The sequence below is a fragment of the Mangifera indica genome, chromosome 13 (genome assembly GCF_011075055.1).
Source record: "Mangifera indica cultivar Alphonso chromosome 13, CATAS_Mindica_2.1, whole genome shotgun sequence".
NCBI lineage: Eukaryota > Viridiplantae > Streptophyta > Magnoliopsida > Sapindales > Anacardiaceae > Mangifera > Mangifera indica.
The window spans coordinates 13,120,054-13,135,215 of record NC_058149.1 but is presented as its reverse complement, the minus strand read 5'-3'; the positions used below and the strand labels follow the sequence as shown (position 1 = coordinate 13,135,215).

The 15,162-nt window shown below is 32.2% G+C and overlaps 1 protein-coding gene across 1 annotated transcript; it reads left to right on the top strand.

Annotated features, from left to right (window-relative positions):
- The first annotated feature begins 6,341 nt into the window (after positions 1-6,341).
- Positions 6,342-7,862, top strand: LOC123195093 (dehydration-responsive element-binding protein 3-like). Its single transcript, XM_044608695.1, has one exon. It carries the CDS (start codon positions 6,822-6,824, stop codon positions 7,563-7,565), a length of 744 nt encoding a protein of 247 aa, XP_044464630.1. The 5' UTR covers positions 6,342-6,821; the 3' UTR covers positions 7,566-7,862.
- The last annotated feature ends 7,300 nt before the right edge of the window (positions 7,863-15,162 follow it).

Sequence of the window (15,162 nt, the reverse complement as noted above, 5' to 3'; positions counted from 1 at the left end):
CAGGGGTGCTTCCAGGTAATCTTCTTTCCCTCCTCAGGGGCCTGGGCACACAAAAGGGAAGTAGTTAATTCTTATTAATTGATTCAAATTTATAGGGGAGAGAAATGCGAAAGCACTTTCTTTCAGAAGATTTACTCTTAAGTTATATGGGTTTGGTTTGATTAGTTTATATTGAGCTTAGATTGAATTTAGATTTAATAACTTTCCACATATAGATAACATATACAGCCGAAACAAAATAAAAGTATAAAAGAATTTTTAAGAAAAATGTTTGAATTCAAACTTTTATAATATTTATGAAATCTTAATATACCTCATACAGTGGTTTTACAAAAATATAAAGGGCCATGAGCAAACACTCACTCTTCAATCAAAAAATTTCTAAATAGCCTATTGTTATATCTAAAATACACCAAGCATCCATTTTGCATCCCATTTGGAATAGTTCAAACTTCTTTTGGACCTTAAGGTTAGAATTTCTTCAACCTTTAATCTTGAAACCCCTTAAAGACTAGTTCAAAATTGTATCCCACAATCTGACCAATAACAAAAGAAACAAACAGAAAATATGAATGAAAAACTAAACTACAAACCAACAATGAAAATGAGCTTGACTAAACTCTAAAAAAATCTTGAAAAATTCTAATATCTGGTTAATTCAAAACAAAGGAAAACCTTAGTTTATAAATCCAACTCAAGCAAACAAAATGATGGCACATGTCCATATTGTAACAATACACTTATCAAAATAAATTCCCATAAAGACAAACAAATTTGTCAAGTGTGAATCATGAAAGAGTATTCAAATGAAATCATATAGTGCAACTTGTGTGCACACATTGTTGTGTACACATAGAAACACAATGGTTCATAGTTTGTCAAATACACTTATAATTTCTCATTTCAATAAAATTATGTATACAAACTTTTGAATACATAATTAGATACGCAAATGATATATTATTATGTGATTGGATGATTTTAAATTAAAAATTAAATTTTACTTAATTATATGATGATACATTATCTATATACTCAATTGTGTACTAAAAAATATGTACACGGAACATTACTCATCCCCTTTTGACAAACTTATGAACAAAAATTCTGATAATTCTTATAAACACACAGGTTAAAACGTGTAGCCAACATTAAACAAGCAAGTTACACAAAATGCATAACCAAGCAAGTTTAAAACTTGCATATAACCTGTAGTTCAAAAACAGAAACATCCTTGTATCACACAAGGAAAAAAAATTCAAGTTAAAAGTTCAAGCAAATTTAAAATTTTTTAGTTCCTGCAGAATATTATACTCCCCCTCAAATTTGCAATTGAAGTTGAAAAACTCACCCTCACATAGGAGCTGCTTTCTACTCCCCCTCTTTGACATAGAGTTTGTCAAAGCTCATTTCTTCCTATTTGATCTTCTAAGTGGTGTAGCAGTCTTTGGAGTTGTTTTCTTCCTCTTGGACTTGTTCTTCACCCTTTTTTACGAAAGCATTTGTATTTTCAATGGGAGCAATGACTTAGCTTGTGATGGTGGTGGTGGAGAAGCATTGGGAATAAATTAATTAACCTTACTTGGATTGGCTTGGTGATAACAATGAGTTTATGGATCAAACAAAGAAATTGTAGAATCTTGGACTTACTCTTCTTCAAGACTTCTTCAAATAACCGTTCATAAATTAAAAGTCATGCCATGTTGAGAATTGAGGTTTAGACACCTAAAGCAAATTTAGAGCCACCTTCATAGCACTAGGCCTAAAGGGAACCCAATTTCCTCTAAAAAAGAGAATGCCCATGTTGGGGTTATTAATTTCAATAATGTTCATACTCACATTTGCATAAAATTCTTGCACAAGGGTTTTTGATTGAATCATGAACATAGCCATGAGCTTAAAGCCATATTATCCAAGTCCTATACTTTAAACAAGGATTCACAATGTATAGGCTTATGACGTAGATCAAATTTCTTGACATGCTCTTCATCATAAGGTGAATAAAATGCAAGGCATTTATTAGACAAACTTGAGGTGATTTTCGCTTTTCCTTTTTCTGCCGATTTCCTCAAAGTGGGTTCTCATAACCTGACACTATAATCAAATATTCATAGTTTGTCAACATGTATTTACAACCGACTTTGTCTTACAATAAATGTGAGAATGTGATATGCTTGTAGTCGAGCAACAAATTTTTTTCATGGAAGGATAAGACATTGAAAGTTCACAGGACCCGACGCCAGGTGTGTAGAAAAATGTGATTAAGCTGCATTTAATTATCGGTAACTGCTTTGAAAGAAAACTACAAAGGATCTCCTAGTCCAACTCGGTTGGCAATTTAATGGAGTCTTGAAATAGAAATGCAAGAGCTTCTGAAAGCCACACTACCTTCATAACTTAACTGAAAATGTATACACGTGAACCTAATATGAAAACTACAGATGAATTTATGATTATAAACGAAGAACCCTTCTTAATCAGGTCCCACCTGCTATTTTTGATTTTAATGTGTTGATTGTAGTCTGCATAGGCTGTACCTGTGACACTCAACCTATGTGAAGTCTAAAATCGAATATAAACTAAATCTAAACGGGCATACTTTCACATGAACTCCATGTGAAAGGAACCCAGAAAGACATGTGATTCCTTTCATGTAAAAATGATCACAGTGTACCCGTGATCAGTTGTTTTGGTCCCTCGTACTATCCAGGAAATAAACGTGGTCGAACCAAGTTATAGAATGGTTCATGTATCGTGTATGGGCAGCGCATGTGGCAAACAATCTCCCATCTTTGGCTTTCACAATCTTTCAAAGCTAGTGCAGATGGCTGTTACTGTAAATAAAGTTGATTTCTTGCATAGTTCTGGTTAGAAAGAAATCATATTGTGCAGAAACAGTGATACTTGGAGATGATGATGAACAGAAACAGTGATAAATACAATTTAATACTTCCATTTCACCAAAGAAGAAAGTCGTTGGGCAGTTGATCCCACGCACATGACCAAGTTACAATATTTTTGATTAAGTCAATTCATTTCTTCACTATGGGAAATACTTGGAGAAGGTATCTGTAGGGACCCATGTAGCGATCAGTATCACCAATAAGTTGATCAAATCCAGAAAAAGATATTATATTATAATATGTACAGCCATACACAATTTTATATAAGGTTAAACCCTTCATTATATAATCACAAGAAACAGTATATGTTATTCATCAGAGATAGCTGGGAAGATTTACAAGTGTATGAAGCAAAATATATATATCTATATATATAACTTTACTTCACTCTTTCGTCAATGTCAGAAAACCCCATTTAAACACCCAGAATTCACCAGGATTTTCAAGTACTTTCAGCCCAGACACAAACGCCCCAGATTGAGTGGTTCAAATTTTTCCATCAGTTTTTTGCCTTTGATTGCTGGCTCTAGTCCTTGGAACAACATTATTATCTAAGGATTAAAGTAAATTTTGGTCACTTAGGCCCTGTAGATACACATAATTTATTACATGCTAAAAAAGTAAACAGCCTCAAGAAGTGGAATTAATTACAATTTGTGTTTGGTACGTCCATTACTTTGCTGTTCAAATGTAGGTGACATTAGGGTCTATAAAACCCAGTAGCCCCATTACTCTTCAGGTTTTGAACCATTTGCCTCTACACACCCATCATATAATTGTAGGGACATTTCTAATTTGGTGCTCATTTTTTGTGTATATTTTTCAGGTCCTTAATACTGAATAAATTTCTCACTCCAAGGTTGCCCTACAATGTAGAAAAAAGAGAAATAAATATACTTTAAACAAGTAACTGCTTTTTTTATAATAGATTATGTGTATGAATGAGAACTTCGAAACCTCAAACATATACAGTTAGTTCTAGGGTTTGGTGAGACAAATGATCAGATTCAATTAAGGAAAAATAATCTTGACTGCTTCAGTCTATCAAAGATAGAACTATAATTTAATTTATCATCTTTCTGAATTCTGATCACCAGAGACATTAAAACCTAGATTCCAAAAAGAATTACTTATATTCATCTTAAGATCCCAATTTGGGTTTCCAATAAGATATTCTTCCAATCTATTCTTCATCCTAAAAATACCTGATAGATGATCAATAGAAATATATGATTGGAACGGTTGATTATTAATATATAAAAACTATGCAATCTTTAACAAGTAATTTTGCATAAGGGTCATTTTAAAGGTCGTATTATAATCCTTAATTGACATTAACAATAATGAAATGTCGAATTTGGGTTTGGTAGTGGGCACCAGTAGTGTCTAGAGAGATGATATACGGTGGGCAACAGGTTTGGTGGTATGCCATAAACTACGCCGACAACCGTATGAGCTCTGTCCGTTGCCTAGGCTACAACGGGATCAAGACAGCCACAGTAGTCGTGGCATGCAATAACGTTTCCCTCAATTAAAGTGAGTGATAATTCAGTTTCCAAATCACCAGAATGCAAATGTCTACCAATTAATAATTAATGTTTGCGCAAACCGTAGTACTGGTATTCGTAATGTGTCCAATTTCGTACCCAGAACAGCTCATTTCTATAGGTACAATTTTATCTTCTTCTGCAAGCACCTCACCATGTGGAAAAATCAATTTAAATGAATGTGACATGTCTCAACTTATTGTAACTTCATTTATTTGAGTTGACAGACCAGTCTGGAAGCTGACTTGTTTATGTATCTATATATTAGAATTCAAAAATTAATTCTAGTTCATTTAAGGGATTCAGTTAGTTTAAATTCTAAGGCCGTAAAATTTAGGTGTTTTCGGCTTAATAATAGAGTGAATGAATAAAGCACATTTTGTCCATTCCAATGAAACTTCTTTGCATTGAGCCACCATTGTCAATCGAAAGTTCTATTGATATCTTCTCAAACAAGAGAAAAGATGATTCAACTAGGATATATTTCAGTCATACAAGTTTGCATATAAAATGAATGTAGGTAGGACGTTGCATTGTTAATTTTTTGGGCGTAATGACACTGATACTACAAGCCATAAGAGCTCTGGAAGGGGGTCCTTGTGGACTAGCCATGAGGTGCGACAGGTTTGAAATTGGATTGGAACCCAAATGAATGAGGTGTGGGCGAGCGGCTCTTCTTTGGTGGCTTATGAAAGCCGAAGATAAATGCAACTGCAACTGCTAACAAACCATCCAAGAATTCGACAATCATCACTCTTCTAGACCCCAGCAAACATCTCTTTCTTTGTGCAATTTATTTCTGATAATTAATGAATTATACTAGTAATGGGATTAAGGGAAAATGTTGGAAACTTTTTATCCCAGTCGTCTTGTAACTTCATTTGATTGAAATTGTGTCTAATCAGACTGTCACATGTCTAGCTGCCTTCCGTATTTAGTTTTAGGGTAATTACCAACTGCTTTTCTTTCTACGTTATGTCCTTTCTAACCTTTTGGATCTCTCTGATCAATACAAATCTATAGATAAGAGCCAATGGTTTTACATTTACTTCAACCTTTTTTCTCGATAATTTCACCCTGAACTCAGTTTCTGTTTTCTTCTTGTTACCCTGGTACGTACCTTAAATTATTATCTTTAAACTGATTAACATTTTCTGCTCTTGTGATTTAGCTGTACATATATTGCCGCAATAAAATTATTTATATTTATTTAAATACATAAATAAATATATATTTAATATATATTATTAAATAATTTAATAATTTAAAATTTAAAATAAAATAATACTCAATCACATAATAACACATTATATATATATATATTTATATACTTAAAAATATATATACATAATATTACTCATATTAGTAAAACATATATTGTACCCATTGATGAAAAATCTTTTGCCGTGGTTTAGCCATACATATATTGGAACCAAATCTATGCTGGCCTCAAGTTTAATCATCAGACAAGATGACATTGGGACACTACAGTTTTGTACCTCTAAAAAACATCCACTAAAACAATAAGAACCCTAAATAAACACAACACAAGATCCATATTTTAGGGTCAGCATGGCTCTAAAACCCAAGCTATAGTTAAAGTACAATCATATAATGTATAAATCAAGTTGCAATTAATACATGTATTCACTTTAGTGGGTTAAGAATTAACATGTCAATGTCTAATATTAAAATAAAAGGCCAGCCCCCTGCCCCTACCAAATGCTGTTGGACAGATGTGATATAAAAATGAAATAAAATAACTCAAGAATGGAAGAGATGAGGGGTTGAATGAACAGAGAAAGAGGAAAGAGGAAAGTTAGATATATTAATGGGGTTTGGGCGGTACTAGAGCTAGGGGGGCCTCTTGTGACCCATTTTTCTCATGGGGTCTTATTCTTCTATTTTTATCTCTTCTTCTTATATGCTTTCTTTATAAGGGTTGAATGATGCACTCGGATTTTATGGGGAAAAAAAATAACTATATCTTGCATTCATCTTTTCTTCCTTCTTCTCACTGCATGCCCCTTCTTCCCCTCTTCCTCCTCCTAGCTTCATCTTGATCTTTCCTTTCCTTCATCTGCTGACTCTCCTCTCATTCTCCATTTTGCTTCCAAACAACTCCCCCCTCTTGACGTCCCAATTAGAGGCCTTTTCTTGATACTTCAATCTCTCTTCATCTTGTAAACAGAATACCTACTTCCCTACCATATGTATTTATTCATTCTCTATTTTGCTTTCGGATAGGAATCTTTGACGTTAAGCTTACCTCATTTTCTCTTCTGAAACAAAAATCCAAATGAAGCCCATCGGGACTACTTCTAACCACTGAAGACAACTTTTATCATCAGAATCTTCGAAAAGGGAGAAAATGAGTGAACTACAACACTCATCAGAAACCGAGAGCAGCTCGAATTCATCGCCCTCATCACCTTCCTCTCAAGGCTCACTCAAAAACCCCAAACCTAACACCCAAAACAACACTACTTCAAACAACCAAGACTCCAAAAAGATGAAAAGAATTAGAGACTCAAGCAAGCACCCCGTATATCGTGGTGTTCGTATGAGAAACTGGGGCAAATGGGTCTCCGAAATCCGAGAGCCACGCAAAAAGTCTCGTATTTGGCTCGGTACTTTCCCTACCCCTGAAATGGCTGCACGAGCTCATGACGTCGCTGCCTTAAGCATCAAAGGTAATTCAGCAATTCTCAACTTCCCCGAACTTGTTGACTCACTGCCTCGACCAGTCTCACTCGCCCCACGTGACGTCCAAGCCGCAGCGGCTAAAGCGGCTCAAATGGACAAATTTGACTCGGCAGTGTCTTCAACGTCATCTTCGTTGTCTTCTTTGGTTTCAGGTCTGGATTTGTCAACTGGGTCGGATGAGTTGACTGAGATTGTTGAAATGCCTAGTTTAGGAACTAGTTATGATTATGATTCACCCGAGTTGAGGAATGAGTTTGTGTATGTTGACCCAGTAGATGGCTGGATGCACACACCGCCTTGGTTACAAAGTGTGGAGGATTGTGGTGGGTATGTGTGCGATCAGTTCGAACTGCCGGAAAGTAGTGTTTTCTCAAATAGCTTTGGAGAAGGTTTGTTGTGGAGTTATTAATGGCTGTGTTTTGTAAATTAATGTGAATGTGTGGTTCTTTGACTGTGAATGCAATAATTCTCTTAAATTTATGTATCAAAAAGTTTTAAGCCCTTTTCGTTTTTCTTTGAAGGGCTATAAAAATTCATCTCTCTTTTTCGTCTTTTGTTTCTGGAGTTTATGTAACTGGCTTGTTCCATGGAAAGAGAAAAATGTATAAATTCCTTTTCCCTTGTTTGGTGGAAGCTCATGAAGAGCTAAGACCTCTCCTTCAACCTTCAAACTTATCAATACGAAGAATTCTGCAAGGTTCGATTCCATGGATGCGCAATGTCTTCTTTGCTGGTATGGTTTTCGAGTATAATAATTGTGGATCCGTTTATTGTACATCCAATTTATCATCCAACAGGTACAGAAGAATTATTAAAAAGAAAAAAGTTGTACTGTTAAAAATTAAAAAGGAATCCCAAAAGAGTAAAAAAGAGATTTCTGCAACAAGTCTCGAATTGATCAACTCAACAAGGGTCCTCCAGTTGAAGAATCTTATTGATCCTCCATGTTTTGAATACTGAAGATAGCTTTTGGCAGATAACAAATAATGAGAGCTAGCAAGCTGTGACAATGACAAATTTCCCCCAATTTGGGACACAGTGCATGACTATCGTCCCCTACTTTTCCCCATTTCGGGTCCTTGTTCTGTAAATCATACAGATTGCCATAGACGATCAAATGGATGAATTAACATCTGGGTTCAGTCAGTTTAGTTTGGAGTTTCCTTCCCCAACCTTGGCCTATTGGGCTGTGTGGGGAGGGATAAACTCCCTTCTCTCTCTGTCTTCTCTCGCTATCAAAATAATTATGTCGTTGAAAGCTCCAATAAATTACTCTAGGGCATGTGTCAGGAATTTTCTCGTGTTGCGCACGTCCTCATGAGCTAGAAACTGTCTTCTTTGGTCTCCAAAGCTCACGTTGTTTGTATCTAAAAATCATGAATATGAATGAACATGCTCTAGAAGATAATTGGAGTAAAAGAGTGAAGTTTCAAGCATAAAAAAGGGTTTAAATTTCTTTGTTAATATTTTAAAATGAAACACTTAATTTATTTAATATATTGATTATGGGTTCGCTTTAATTCAATTCTTCATTTCAAAAAAATAAAAAAGAAACTTTGAAACAAACATATAAATATCTTGCTAAGATACTGTGTTTTAAAAAGTAAATAGAGAAAAAAACTCTCTAATGGATAGGTCTATTAAATGTTATCCTTTTGAGATTGTGTGGTTGACTTTGAAAGCCCTTTCTTAATCATTCTAGGGTTGGATGGCATTATCTCCACTTGAATAAACAAAAGGTGCATTTCGATTAAAGGAAGAATCCATGTGTTTCAGCAACAGTGGTTTCCAATTATTTCAAACCTTGTGACCTTCGACACCTCTTTTAGACTACATTTTCATGCAAAACTTAATTTGGTCCCAATCTTGTTGTTACACAAAACTTTGTTGCCTTCATTTACTTCACATTTCAGTAAGAAATTTCATTTCTAACACAACATCATCATTATACAAGGAGGAGATTATATATGGGTATTCTAAACCCTAAACCCAAATGATACATATAATATGATCATTTAATTGTATAATAACACATCATATGTAGATTCAATAATATATTTAAAACTGTGCATACATAATTTTGTTGTATTCATTAATCTCATATATGGGTAATAGAAATAGTAGGATACATTCATTATCATATTTTAATCAATTCTAACATATACATGGACGTGGATGAGACTTACAATAAAGTGAGCAATTGTGAAAGCTTTACACGCTTCAAACACCTTCTTCAAATGGGAAGAGCTAAACAATTCATCAATGGGCAAGAATTAGCAAGACAATAGACAAGCTTGTTAATCAAATGGATGTTATATATATATATGAAAGATAGAAGTTTCAATTGAGATGTGTGCACTCCAAATCATCCACACGTCTTGATACAGTGAATCACGTTAAAATATTAAATTTAAAAACCACTAATATATTTTTGAAATATTATATTTGTTCTTCAATCGTCCTACAAAGACTTATTCCTATTTACGATGGTCGAATCTGAAAAAAATAAAAATAAAAAGGGTCAAGAACTTGAAGACCAGAATTTGAAGCAGGGCTGGAATTTTTCATAAGTAGGTAAAGTTTTTTGTTTGCAATGAAGGAAGAGTAATAGTTAGTCAATGTTTTTACTGGAGTAAAAAATTTATGATTGGAATTATACAAATTTGGGCAGCTGGATTCCATCACCAAAGCTGGTAAATATGGCAGTGAGAGTACAAAAGCTGTTTAACTCCGAACGATGCAGCTGCCTGCCGTTCCTTGGAATAGCAACGTTCTTATCCATCTAGATTCTGACACAAAATTGTATAATTCTTGAAATATTTGTTTACGTTGTGACATGCAGCTCATTTTTTTCCTTTTTTCCATTCTTTGCAGACCAACACGCTTACTGCTATAAAACCTATGCAAATAGGATCTTATGTCGGATTTGAATAATATTTTATTATTAAAATTAAAAAATTATTTTAAAAATAAAATATTTTAAATATTATTATATATAAATTATTATTATATATAAATAATTATTATATTTATTTAAAAATAATAAAAAAAATTAATATATTATTTTACTTAAATATTTTTTAATATAATTATTTTTAAATCTTTTTTTATGTTACTTATTATATTAATTGAAAATAAAATTATTTTTATCCTAAAAAATTAATAAATAATGATATAGTTATAATAAAATTAAGATTATCTTGATAATTTTTTAATACCTAAGATAAAGATAGTAATCAGATTACCTTTTTTATTATCTATTATATTCTCATTAGTAATAAAAGATTACTGAAACTTTGTATTATTTATAAACTAAATAAAATAATGTAAGTAATAAAAAATATATTATTATATTAATCATTTAATCTCTTAAATTAAACAATTTCATAAAGGTAGTTTGAATGCGAAAAAAGAAAAATTTTAATTATAATTTCTGGTTTTTGCATATTTATTTTATAGGTGGAAAACCATATGTGCCAACTGGGTTATTAGCATTAATTGAATTGGATAAAATCAAAGGATTAAATATAAGTATTTATTAAGAGCTTGTTAACCCAGTTTCCATTTGACCCAAAATGAAAGAAGAAAATTAATTAGTGTATCAGCGGCTGAAATTTTGCTGAAACAAGCACCAGCAAATAAATATAAATTGGGTTCATGTCGATCTCACATGCATGTTTGTGGGTAATTAATTATAAATAAACATGACATAATTATCTCTCTTATAACTTTTATATATAATAAAAAAATAAACCACTTTATTTATCAAGCTGGTTTATTTTTGTGTCACATTTCCTTATGGGGTATCTCTATCTCTATCAATCATAACAACTGCCATGTTTAGATATATTTGTTTTTTGTTTGTTCATCTCTAAAAGGCTTCAGCAACCTAGTTAATATATAGACTGTTTTTGTCTTTCCTCCTCTTGAACCCTATTATGGTAAGGGTAGACACAAATTAAATCAAATTTGAATACTTCTTAATTTGAGTTTAATTTAAATAAAAAATAATTTGATTTGAATTTATAGAATCAATATTAAAGTAGTTCAAGTTCAGTTTGAATAAAAATGATTCGATTTGAATTTGACTTAAATTTATAGTTCAGATATGTGGTTCAAATCATAGTTTGAATTCATGATTTGTTGACAAAATGATATCGTTTAACAATTATTTAACATAATTTGAATCGAATCACCAACAAAGTTTGAACAGAATCGAATCATTTATACAACTCATGAGTTGAACCATCTCTAGTTCGAGTTCGGTTTGATTTTGAAACGAGTCAAATCCTTTAATTCAAATTTTATTCACATTCAAAATAAAAGAATTTGAATCAAACCGAGTCAACTTTTGAGCCCAAGCCAACTCGATTTCAATCTAATACTAATAGTGAGAACCATGATAGATCTTCGAGAAAAGATGATATTGATTTGTTGATTTCTTTTGTATTGACCTTTTTGACCTAGTTGGTTTTTGAGTTATCCTTCTCGTTTGAGGGAGGAGTGTAGATTTTTTCTGGGTCCTCTTCCGTAAATCCTTTATTTCTTTTCGTTAATTTATACATCTATCCAAAAATAAAAACTTAGCTAATACATATATATTTATATCCTGAACAAAACTTAGAAATTTGTAGACTTCGAACAGCATCAGGAGAGCTTTTATGAATTATTTCTCAATTTAATAATTTGTCCCTTTATTTGAATGGGCTCCTCTGCATAAGATATTTTTAGAATAATTATTACTTATTTGGGTAACTTATATATACCAACAAAAGAGTTGCATTCAACTTTTAATTTTTTCCTTTTTTTGGGATTTATCCTATTGTTTTAACTCTAATTCAAAGTGTCTCCATTTTCTTTCCTCTTAATTTGTTCATCTCCAGCCCTACCTACCCAACCACTTTATTAAATTTTATTTAAGTTTCTCCATTTCAAAATTAATCACTATAAATAAACAACTTAGAAACAAGAATATTATTAAGTGAAAATGTGATAAAGCACTTCACGTGGTCATTATCATTAATTATAAATTAATTAATTTTGTGAAAAGGATCTCATACATCCCTGACTATGCTGGAATGCGCTAGCAGCTCTACTAACCAACAAATTTAATTCCCAATTGACCACCTCCTATCATTCTTTATCTAGTAGCTACTTAGATTCCTACCATATATTTTATTATTATTATTATTATTATTATTATTATTATTATGGGTGATGGGCTATTTTCTATCTAACTTTTAATATAAAAATAAATACATTTTTACGAGATTTTAAGAATTTAAATACTTATAATGACCTAATTTCTGTTAAAAATCTCAATTAGGATTAAGAGTAAAATTGTTATTTACTTAAAAAATTAAAAATATTAAATTTTTTCACATTTCCCCTCTCAGATTTAAAAATCTTATAATTTCCCCTTCACCCAAAGTTTTTAAGTTTTAAAAAGTGACATTTCACCCCCCCAAATCCCTAGATTTTCTTTCTCCCCTCTTCGGCAATCATACCTGGCAACGACGACCATCTGAAGATGAGAAGAAGAGTCGACAACCTTCTTAGGCAACCAAAGAAATGTCTCTATCAACAAAGAGACAACATCTATGTTGACGAAGAGATGACGTCTCTTCATCAACAAAGACATCTCTTCGACTGTTAGAGATGGTCATTGGCTCTCTCACTTATTTTTAGATGGTCGTCGTGATCGAAAATGATCATCGGAGAAAGCAAACCTAGGGATTTGGGTGCTAAATGATCACTGTTCAAAATTTAGAAACTTTGGGTGGGAGAAATTATAAGTTTTTAAACCTAGAGAAAAAAATGTGATAAAATTTTAATTTTTAAGTAAATAAAAGTTTTACCCTCAACTTTAACTGAAATTTTTAATAAAAATTGAGTTATAGATAGGCATTTGAATTTTCGAAACTATATAAATATATATTTATCTTTATATTAAAACTTAGATGAAAAATACTTCTTCGGCCTTATTATTATTAATTAAACAAGCCTTAATCTCAAGCCCTAAAGTACGCATGTACCCAATTGGGTGATGTTCACTTCGAATTAAAAAGCAAGTATTTATTGAAGAATTTGGTTGTGATGTTGAAGAAATAGAATGATGTTATGTATACACAATTTCAAATACATAACAATGTACATAAATGATATATTAAATTATATATTATAGATAATATAAATGAATATCCAAAAGCCTTGGAAAATGGGATTTTACCCTAATAGCTTGCGCAATTACTTTCTTTTAACTCCAGTGGAGACTCACCCATGATAGCATCATCATCTTATGAATTATTAACATTTAAAAATATTCACCAGAATAAATAAAAGGAAAACTCCATATTATATCCTAAAGTCCATATTGTTCTAAAGTTCTAGAGTGTATCATTTTGTGATACGAATTTGTATATATTTGGCCAACAAAAGGACATTTTCCTATCCATCAAATTATCCACAGGCGACTGCAAGGGAGACAGGAGAAAACCTGATGCAGGAAGGATTAATGGTTGAAGGCAATTCTCAATTTAGAGAGGCCACATTTGTGTTACCTCAGCATGCAATTATTTTCGAAGAAGGCTCCACTGAATTATTATTATTATTTAAGATATCGATGGAACGTTGGATTATTTGGCCACGACACTTGAGTTCTACTTTGAGATTTAAGTGCACTGACGCTTTAATTGATAGCTAGAGGACCTTTATGGGATGAATTGAGCAAAGAGAAATATATATAGAGGAGCACTTTATAATCATTGAAGAAAAATTTATAATAATAATACAACCATGTCACTATGAGAACAAATTTTCTATGTCCTTCGGCTTCCCTTTTCAAAGGGATGCCTCAGTTTTTCAATACACGATCAATTTCTCAAATTATTGCTCAATCTCTTTCTAGATTTAGATGATTGAATATGGAAAAGCTATATTGACCTTCATATCATTAGGTGTGCCATCTCTATACAATCTTTTGGGCACACATACTTTTTTTTTCCTCTATATGGAATCAGTTCAATCACGTATAAACTTATTTGTGAAGTTACTATTCCTTATATCATGATCTTGAAATTATTCATGTTTGGTTTTTTTTTTTTTTTAAATGTGTTTTCAGAAGTGGTGGGCATTGCGTAATGCCAGAAATCTTTTGTTTTATGTGCTCTTCCTCTCATGTCATATTCTCAATATAACATATACTACTTCAAGCCAGGAGAGTTGGTCCACCGAACGAAAGAAGAATGAAAACGTGTTATTTTAGCAATGGTCTTAGTATAAATAATAATCCCCAAGTGAGCATAGGTGCGAGATTCATTGATAGTACATCAAAATCAAACTCTTAATATATATAATACAATGATTATGAATACTAAAATCATTATGTGGTCAAGTCAACCTTAAAAAATAATACAACTCAAACAATGTATTATTGTTATCAAAAAATGAATACTTTGAAATGTTTTCTTTTTTTATAACAAAAAACTTTATTTGAATCAAATTATTTTTCAGAGTTAAATCAATCATATTATATAAAACTTTAAATTTAATGATTGATCTTATATTATATATACTAAAAAATTTAAATATTTGATTTTAATATAATATTAGTAAACCTTGAACATAAACCTTAATCTTTAAAAATTTTATATTATTTATCATTGAAACTACCCCTCATTCAAATATTTTGGAATGTTGCTGGAAGAGGAATACAGATGGATGATGGTGAAGGAGAAAGGGAAGCAGTAACACACAGGGTTCACTATCCTTGTCTCTTTACCTTGATAGCTGACAACTTTGACACTCTGATAAAGACTGTCGGCATCCTCATTTGTCGCCACGTGTTCACCCCTCGACCACTTAAAATCGTCTGTTCGCCTGTTGCTCTCTCCACGTCAATATCCAATGGGTCCTAATTTCATTATCCCCCGTTACTTGGACGTACCAATTACAGGACTGCTCCACCTTAACAGACCTCCATCGACTAACACTGTTACTGCAAAAGC

Excerpts from the sequence above, each read along its gene's own strand:
- LOC123195093 (XM_044608695.1), top strand. The coding sequence starts at position 6,822 with ATGAGTGAACTACAACACTCATCAGAAACCGAGAGCAGCTCGAATTCA.